This window comes from Lepidochelys kempii, chromosome 7 (assembly GCF_965140285.1).
Source record: "Lepidochelys kempii isolate rLepKem1 chromosome 7, rLepKem1.hap1, whole genome shotgun sequence".
In the NCBI taxonomy this organism is placed as follows: domain Eukaryota; kingdom Metazoa; phylum Chordata; order Testudines; family Cheloniidae; genus Lepidochelys; species Lepidochelys kempii.
The window spans coordinates 33,228,931-33,237,967 of record NC_136386.1 but is presented as its reverse complement, the minus strand read 5'-3'; the positions used below and the strand labels follow the sequence as shown (position 1 = coordinate 33,237,967).

Genomic DNA, 9,037 nt, shown 5'->3' with positions numbered 1-9,037 from the left:
CTACGGCTCCCAGAATGCACCACGGCAGGCGGGACCTCCCCCTCGGGCGCCAAACTTCGTTTCCCAGGGGGTCGTGGGCAGGCAGTTAACGGGACCACCACTCCCAGCATGCCCTGGGGCATGCTGGCTTCCCTCCGCATGCATCAGACTACATTTCCCATAAGACACCTGGGTTAATTGTAAGCTATAAACTCCAAGCATGCCTCGGGGGACATGGTGTGATTGGCTGGCCAGGTGGACTACAATTCCCATCGTGCCCTGCGGAACAGCGGCTCCCATGGTGCCTTGCGGGCCCAGCATGGCTGCTGCTGTGCCTGTGCTGGGGGAGTGAAGCTGGTGGGGGGAGGAGGGGCTGCTGCCTCTGGTAAAGGGGGGCTGGGGCAGGGTGAGCATCATGTGGGGAGGGGGACCAGAGAGCAAGTGTGAAAAATAGGGACACGTCTTTTCGCGGGGGGTGGGAGAGGGATAGTTGTCGGTGTAAGACAAAGCCCCTAATAGCTGGTCACCCGAGAGGGGGGGCGAGAGTCCCCTTCAGTGGGCGTGGGGGAGGGGATAGACAGAGTCGAGGGCGAAGGTCCCCTTCAGTGGGCAGGGGGGCGAGAGACGGGGGTGGGGGTCCCCTTCAGGGGACAGGTTGGGAGAGAGGCAGACACACAGCTCCAGACTCCCAGCTGCAGCTGACTGACCCGGCTCTGGGAAGGCCCTGGCCCTCTCCTCAGCCACCCCTGACGCTCTCTCCTCTCCCCAGCTGCCCTGGGGGCCTGCCATGGGGCTGAAGCCATGGCAGAAGGCCCTGTTCCCGCTGCGCTCGGTGGAGGATGTGGTGCGACTATTCGAGGCTGAGCTGCAGCAGGAGCAGCCCGATCTGGTGCTGCTGTCGCTGGTGCTGGGTTTTGTGGAGCATTTCCTGGCCGTGAACCGAGTCATACCCACCAATGTGCCGGGCATCAGCTTCGAGCCACGCCCGGGCCCCGAGCCCGACAGCCTCACCTACTTCCCTGTGGCCGAGCTGTCCATCGTGGCTGCGCTGTACGCCCGCTTCACCGCCCAGATCCGCGGCGCTGTCGACCTGTCCCTCTATCCCCGGCCTGAGGGCTTCTCCTCCCGCGAGCTGGTCAAGAAGGTGTCAGACGTCATCTGGAACAGCCTCAGCCGGTCCTACTTCAAAGACCGGGCCCACATCCAGTCCCTCTTCAGCTTCATCACAGGTAGGGGGCCCACTAGCATGGGGGTGGGGACAGTACCACCCTGGCCCAGTATGGGGCACTGCTCTGGGGCAGCCTGAAAATGCTCAGCTCTGCTTTTCCATTGCCTGCTTCCTGCAGCACAGTGCCCCCTAGTGATGGCGCATTGGAGTTGGGACTGACTGAGAGCAGAGCACCCCTGACTGAGCTCCACCCTTCTCTTTGCAGCACAGCACCCCCTAGCACCACACTGGCGCAGGGGTCAGCACTGACTGCAAGGGGGAAGCGCCCCCTAATGAGTGTCCCTGCCCTTTGCAGCACAGCACCCTGTAGCACCACACTGGCACAGGGGTCAGCAGTGACTGCAACGGAAGAGCGCCCCCTCCTGAGCCCCATGCTGCTTCCTGCAGCACAGCACCCCCTAGTGCCATGTGTTCCTTGCAGGCACTAAGCTGGACAGCTCAGGGGTGGCCTTTGCTGTGGTGGGGGCCTGCCAGGTGCTAGGGCTGCCGGACGTGCACCTCGCGCTCTCGGAGGACCATGCCTGGGTGGTGTTTGGCCGGGACGGCGAGCAGACGGCCGAGGTGACCTGGCACGGCAAAGGCAATGAGGACCGGCGTGGGCAGACCGTGAATGCCGGCGTGGCTGAGCGGGTAAGTGAGGGGGGGCCATAAGCTTTGAGGGGTTGGGGGGGTGCATTGAGATGTAGCTGCAGGAGGTGGTGAGGTGGGGGTGTGGGGGGCAGTGAGGGGGTTGGAATGGGGCTTGGGGTCTGTGCGGGGCTGGGGCTGTCTGCTTGGATCAGAAAGCTGCTGTGCAAGATCCCCTGGGCTTTAACCTTAGTAGATGGTGCAGCTGGTAACTAGTAACTGATCCGCATTAATTACTGCCACTAAGGTATCTTCCAGACTGAGATCAGGGCCCCACCCGTGGGGCTAGGTGCTGTTCAGACCGTGGGCAAGATCTGGGGTGGCTCTGTCACATTCTGGGGCACAATCCAGACCAGTGAGGGGTGTGTCACCACCTTCTCTGGGTGCCACGCAATGCTTTGCGGCTGTAGCTCCCACCTGGGTTTCCCACAAACAGCCTCGCAGCATGCAGGTCCCACCCTGAGGGTCTGTGGATAGCCGCAGTCCTGGTCCAGCAGCTCTGACCTCAGCAGCCTGTCAGCAAACACCAGCCATGCTCTTGCTTCCAGCAGCCTTGGTTGGCGATTCCAACACACTCCCGGTCCCGAATTTTCTGCACTATCCGTCCTGTCCCTCAGATATTAGAGGTCGGTATGCAGTAGTTTGCTATTTTAATTGGAATTACCCAGACAGCTCAGTTAAAACACAGCACGGCATTAGACTTGATTTTTATAAAGATTAAACCAGTTGAATTACAGAGAGAATGTGAGTGAGAAGTATGTGATGTAAAGTCAGAAACAATTACAAGGGAAATCCCGATAAAGTGCATTCTAGCAACTAAACATAACAAACTGGACTTGGTTCAAGGTAAAATCCTTAGCTCGTGCTCCCAGCAATGGGACAACCCCAGTTCTCTGGTGAGAACCCCTCGCAAAGACTGGTTCCTTTGACTTCTCAGGTGAGAGAGACAGACAGGCAGACAGCCCCTCCACCAGTGCGTTTGCCCCTCGTTTTCTCAGTCCCATCCCCCTTTGACATGCACTGTCCTGAGGTTACCCTGAGATCAAGTTCCTTCCTGTGGTGAGGATGGAGCCATGGGGTCTTGTGGTGAAAGAGGTTCCATGCTGTTTGCTAAAATGCAGAGTGCTCTGTTCCTTCCCCAAAGAGTGGCCGCTTGGCCAGTGATTGCCAGTTAACTCTGGTGACACCTGGCTAGAGATGCCAGCTTGTCCTTTGAGGAACAGTCCACTCTCTCTCCCCCGCCACCCCCCCGCCCACCTTGTCTGCTAAACACATTTCAGTCTTAATGTCTGGTTATGTTCATTACTCTCCATATAGGGCTGCTCCACACATTCCACCAGGATATTACTGAGCAGGGAGTTGTTACTTTTCAAATGACAGCTCACAGGGCATATTTGGTACAAAGATTATTACAATGGTGTGCAGGGTGTGAATACAGGGGTGCATTCAGTCACTGGCCCCCATCAGACCAGACGCCGCTGAGACCAGCTCCCCCGCATTGGACCAGGTGCTGCTGAGATCGGGGCAGGGGCTGTATGATGCCAAGGGCTGCCCAGACCCAGTGAGAGATGGTCCTTGCCCTGAAGAGCTCACAGATGGAATAGAGGCACCAAGAAGGGAAGGGACTTGCCCAGCATCAGAGGCAGAGCTGGGAATAGAACCAAGGAGTCCTGGCTCCCAGCCCCACCCCCCTGCTATGGGCCAGGAGCAGCTCCGTGGGGCTCAGGGGTAGCCTGGCCCAGCTCCCTCGCTCACTTGCCGCTGTCTCCCACAGAGCTGGCTGTACCTGAAGGGCTCGTACCTGCGCTGTGACCGGCACATGGAGGTGGCCTTCATGGTGTGTGCCATCAACCCCTCCATCGACCTGCACACTGACAGCCTGGAGCTGCTGCAGCTGCAGCAGGTGGGATATGCCCCCTCCCCACGTGTGCATCCAGTCCCCTTCCCCCTGTGTGCACCCCCATGCCTGCCCCATCCCCAGGCCCATCTACTCTCTCCCTCATTCCCCACATGGCCCCCTCCAAGTTGTTCCAATCTCCTCTACCCCACATCCCTCCAGCGCCGTGCGCACCCCACACCTCTCCATGTTCATCCAACCGTTTGTCCCTTCGCCACGCACGGCCCTCCCTTCCACAGGGATCTTATCCACAGGTGAACCGGGTCTCGTCCTCCCCGCTCCTGCCCCCCATGGCTCTGTGTCCTCAGTAACCCACCCTCCGCTTTCCTTGCAGCGGCTCCTGTGGGTTCTCTACGACATGGGGCACCTGGAGAGGTCAGTACAGCTGGACTTTTGAAACCACAGCTCGGGGAGGAAGGTCTCGTGGTTAGAGCATGGGGGTCTGGCAGCCAGGACTCCTGGGTTCTATCCCAGTTCTGGGGGGCATTGCGGGGCATCCAGTGGACTTGAGCGATCACCTCTGAGCAGTAGTTTCTCCAGCTGCAGGGTGGGGATCATTAGGCTTGGCAGACACAAGTTTTTATTTTGTATAGTTTTGACAGCTAATGTTGATGTTTATTTTTAAGTGTTTTTCCTGTTTGTATCGATTTTAAATGTTCACCTCTGGAGGACGTTCTCGGGGTCAGCCTATTCTTTAGAGACGAGAGCAGCTGAGATGGCAAAAGTTTGCAGCTTTGTAACCAGTAGCACAAACTGTCCCTGTCCCATGTCCAAGTATGCCAAGGAAATGTCCTTCAGCCGACAACGTTGGCCGCGCTCTGCTGACTTTGTCTGGCTGTAACCATTGGTTTTTAGCGACTGAAGTATGTTTTAACCAGTCTGTGTGCGGTGAAATCAACGCTGGGAATCCCTCCCAGCCTGGAGCTGGAGAACCCCAGCCTCCCTTCACAGAGTATGTGGAGCTCCAGGGCTGGGACCTAGGCAGCGTTGGTGGTGATGGAGATGTTCTCTAGCAGAGCCCAGCTCTGGGTCAAGTCGGCTCTCCTCTTCCTGCCCCCAGGGCTGGCCGCTGGGGTGTGTGCACCAGGCAGTCACGGCGTACCCGGGGATGGTGCTGGCAGGAGCCAGTGGGTGGGTCTTACCCAGCGCCCCTTGAAATCAATGGGTCTTTTGCCCTCTGCTGCCTTGGGGTGCCCTGCCCCCAAGTGCCAGGCATTGCAGTGCTGCCCCAGTGCCGCCTGTGGCAGGCAGAAGTCAGGATAGAGGGTCCCTCCCCCCCCATTCCAACTGTCTGTCTCCCCAAGGTAACACCCCTGTCTGCTCTGCTGCCCTGGCAGGTACCCGATGGCACTGGGCAACCTAGCCGACCTGGAGGAGCTGGAGCCGACACCAGGCAGACCAGATCCCCTCTCCATCTACCATAAGGTGAAGGGGTACAAGGCTGAGATCGCAAGGGCAAGGGGTTGGAACTGGCAGAGCTGGAAAGAACCCAGAGCTGGGATCATGGGGGGGAGGGGGGCCGTGGATCGGGGCTGGGGGGAGCCCAGGGCTGGGATCGCAGGGGACTGTGGGTCAGGACTCGGGAACAGGCAGAGCTGGGGGGAGCCCAGGGCTTGGATCACAGAGGGCCTTGGGTCGGGACTGAGGGGCACTGGCAGAGCTGGGGGAAGCCCAGGGCGGGGATCGCAGGGGGTTGTGGTTGGGACGTAATTAGTAAAACATAAATGTTCCTGAGGAGTTTGGTGAGAATGTCCTTTTATTCTGTCTCCCCGCCGTCCAGGGCATCAGCTCAGCCAGGAAGTACTACAACAACGAGCACATCTACCCCTACATGTACCTGGCTGGCTACCACTGTCGCAACAAGAATGTCAAGGAGGCGCTGGAGGCCTGGGCTGATACAGCCACCGTCATCCAGGAGTGAGTGCCCCAGCAGCCTGCCATATGGCCCCAAACCCTTCCCTTTGTTAGGGCCTGGCTGGCCACCAGCCCATGGAACTGCTTGCCTAAAAAGAAGACTGGGGTGATTCATGTTTGGAAAGACATGGGGCCTTCCCCTCAAGGGGGCACTGGCTCTGATCTGGCCCCAGGCCTGAGGACTGGCTGGCAGCAGGGGAATGGGACAGGGGCTGGCCCCAGGCCTAGGGGCTGGCTGGCCCCAGCTGCTCACTGCCTCCCTTGGTCTTGTCCTCCCCCAGCTATAACTACTGCCGGGAGGACGAGGAGATCTATAAGGAATTCTTCGATGTGGCCAACGACGTGGTTCCCAACCTGCTCAAGGAGGTGGCCAACCTGGCAGAGCCACTGGAGGAGAAAGTTGCTGGGGAGAGAGGAGAGGTGAGGGGGGTACTGAGTTGGATGGGCCCCTTGGATGAGTTGGGGTGATGGAGGGGACACCAGGCTGGAAGGGTTCTGGGGATGATCTGTGGGGGAGGGGAGGACACCAGGTGGGAGGGGCCATGGGATCCAGGGGTGGGTGGGGGGAACACCAGACTGGAGGGCCTGTTTAGCCCCTGGTGCATTGGGCCCCTGGGAGGCACTAACCCCTCTCTTTCCCATTCAGGGGTCCCCGGTGCAGGCTGGGGGCTCAGCCCTGCAGGACCCAGAGTGCTTCGCCCATCTGCTGCGCTTCTATGATGGCATCTGCAAGTGGGAGGAGGGCAGCCCCACGCCTGTATTGCACGTAGGCTGGGCCACTTTCCTGGTGCAGTCGCTGGGGCGCTTTGATGGGCAGGTGAGGGGGGCAGGTGTAACGGAGGCAGGGCAGGGTCTGGGAAGCAGCGCACATTGGTTGGTGAATTGTCTGATCTGGGGGGCTCGGGTGGTATTGGGGGGGATGGGGAGCTTTGTGCTGGGACTTGGGGGGTCCCTGCTGGATTTGGGGGCTCAGGGCTGGAGCTCTGGGGGATGGGGATCAGTGCTGAGGGGCTCAGTGCTGGGGTTTGAGCGTGTGGGGGACCCTGCTGGTTTTAGGGGTTCAGTACTGGAGTTGTCAGCGGGGCAGGGGGTTTAGGGTTGGGCTTTGGGGGGTCCCTGCTGGATTTGGGAGCTTGGGCTCCTGGGGGGGGCAGGGTTGGGGTTTTGGCAGTGGCTGTGGGGTGCAGGCCCCTCCCCTGACTCCCTCCCTCCCCCAGGTGCGCCAGAAGGTGACAATTGTGGCGCGGGAGACGGAGGCCAATGAGGACGATGAGCAAGGTAGTGAGGATCCCCGTGAGGGGCGCCGGCGTGGACCCCGCCGCGAGTCGAAGCCGGAGGAGCCACCCCTGCCCAAGAAGGCCACCGAGCGCCGGCGCCCTAGCTCAGGCCAGCGGCCAGACAAGCCCTCTGCGGTGGAGAAGGAGGAGGGGGGGGGCCCCGCCCCGGGGGTCCCCCCTGTCCCCCCTCCCGAGGGGCCTGTCCTCACCTTCCAGAGCGAGAAGATGAAGGGCATGAAGGAGCTGCTGGTGGCCGCCAAGATCAACTCGAGTGCCATCAAGCTGCAGCTCACGGCCCAGTCCCAGGTGCAGATGAAGAAGCAGAAGGTGTCAGCCCCGAGAGACTATACTCTGGCCTTCCTCAAGCGCCCCCGCAAGTCCCTCTGAGCCCTGCGCTGGGGCGCAGAGCTGCCCCCTGCCAGGCTCTGCCAGGCTCAGCTTCACGGGGCGAGGAATAGTTGCCTTTAAATAGGGCATGGGGAAGCGCCCTGCCTCCCGTCTCTCCTAGGTGCAGGGGCTGCCTCACCCCTGTTGTAGCTTTCCTGGGCTCCCCATGGCGTGGGGGAGGGGGCTCTGTGGGTTCAATGCTGGGGCGGGTGGGGCAGCTCTAATATTACCACCCCCAGAGACAGGAGCTGTCATGGCCTCAGCCCCCTTGAGCTCTGGGGTTCAGGGGTGATGAATTCTGTGCGTTCTCCATGTATCTGGGAGAGCTGCAGGAATTGGATGGAGGGGCCCTTGGAACCCAGTTATGGGGGTTCCCTCTACTTTGCACCCCTTCTGCTGAGGAGATATGGCCCCCTCCCCTCTGACACACACTAGGGTTCTTCTGGGCGAGGTGTCTCCAAAATACAGACCCACCTGAGCCCTGCCCAGGGGCCAGGTTGGAGCCCACACTCCCTAAAGAAGAAGGAAGCCGCATCCCATACTGTGCCCCCGAGCCAGTCATGTGGGGGGAGCTTCTCTCTCTTTAGGCTGGGGGGGTGGGTTAGCAGCTGACTTTTGATTTTTCCGGAGTCCAGCTGCTGTGTCCTGAGCTTCCAAAGTGACTTCTGGCCCTGCACAAAGCCCTGGGTAGAGCCGCAGCTGTTCGGCGTGGGGGATGGGGGGCTTTGTACCTCTTCCCCCCCCCTCCCCCCCTAGAGTTTGTAATGTAAACTTCTTCCCCTGTCATTCTCCCTCCCTTCCTCTCTCCCCCCCTGTGTGGTCATGCCCCCGCATCTGTCTTCTGTTCTCAACCGAGGCCTTTCTGTTGAGATCTGCTGTCGGGGGCGGGGCAGATAGCAAGGGGTGCTGGGGGGAATCTGAGCATGCCACCAGGCCCAGGGCTTTCTAATGGGCTCTGATGGGTCCCACTAAACAAGCCCCAGCAGGGCCATGGCAAACGCATCTGGAGTGGGTGTTGCCTTCCCGGTGCAGCTTAGACAGAGAGCTCCTGAGGCTGTGCCAACTGGGGCAGCCCACAGACTCCTAAGCAGCATGTCCAGCTGGGCCCCACTGTCTCCCTCCAGTGGGTGATGTGGGAGTTGCATTAAAGGCCATGGGGGGCAGAGCTGGGGTGAGGGCAGGCAGGGCTTTGTACAGTTCGGGGGTGGATGGTGCTGGGGTGGGACAGCTTTGGCAGGACTGAGATAAACAGCCTGAGGGTCCCCACAAAGGAAGGGGGGAGACGCATCTACTAAATGTGTATTTTTTAGTAGCATGAAGGGTTAATAAAAAAGTTGGTTTTAAAATAGTCTGCCCCTACTGGCTGGTTTGTTTCTTGCAGGTGCTGGTTCCTCCTTGGGAGCAGGGCAGGAGCTGGCTGTGTGGGGAGCTCCCAGCTACTCCAGCCCTGGCCTCTCCCCACAAGGGGGCGCTGTAGGGAGTGGGGGAGGATCACTGGCTGCAGGGGGAGTGCCTGACTAATCCAGCTCTGGCCTCTCCCAGCAGGGGCTGCTGTAGGGCGTGGGGCAGGAGCACTGACTGTGGGGGCAGCTCCCAGTTACTCCAGCCTCTCCCAGCAGGGGTCTCTGTAAGGAGTAGGACAGAGGCCCCCTCCAATACACTCCCCTCCTTCCTCCCTGGCCTCAGCCCCCTGCCAATCTCATGGCCCTCAGGCCCAGAGAAGCTAGT

At 60.1% G+C, this 9,037-nt stretch overlaps 1 protein-coding gene across 2 annotated transcripts; it reads left to right on the top strand.

Annotated features, from left to right (window-relative positions):
- The first annotated feature begins 279 nt into the window (after nt 1-279).
- On the top strand, nt 280-8,657 carry MEN1 (menin 1). 2 transcript variants are annotated; one of them, XM_073352003.1, is made up of 10 exons: nt 280-364; nt 749-1,208; nt 1,629-1,837; nt 3,609-3,737; nt 4,066-4,106; nt 5,069-5,156; nt 5,512-5,648; nt 5,927-6,065; nt 6,292-6,462; nt 6,863-8,657. In XM_073352003.1, exons 2-10 carry the CDS (start codon nt 767-769, stop codon nt 7,307-7,309), a joined length of 1,803 nt encoding a protein of 600 aa, XP_073208104.1. In that variant the 5' UTR covers nt 280-364; nt 749-766; the 3' UTR covers nt 7,310-8,657. The 2 variants fall into 2 exon arrangements, with proteins under 2 accessions (XP_073208104.1, XP_073208105.1); XM_073352004.1 differs by lacking the exon at nt 280-364 and having other exon boundaries at nt 621-1,208.
- The last annotated feature ends 380 nt before the right edge of the window (nt 8,658-9,037 follow it).

Excerpts from the sequence above, each read along its gene's own strand:
- MEN1 (XM_073352003.1), top strand. The coding sequence starts at position 767 with ATGGGGCTGAAGCCATGGCAGAAGGCCCTGTTCCCGCTGCGCTCGGTG. Across the intron at positions 3,738-4,065 it reads AGCTGCTGCAGCTGCAGCAG|CGGCTCCTGTGGGTTCTCTA; the intron begins GTGGGATATGCC and ends CTTTCCTTGCAG. Across the intron at positions 5,157-5,511 it reads CCCTCTCCATCTACCATAAG|GGCATCAGCTCAGCCAGGAA; the intron begins GTGAAGGGGTAC and ends CCCGCCGTCCAG.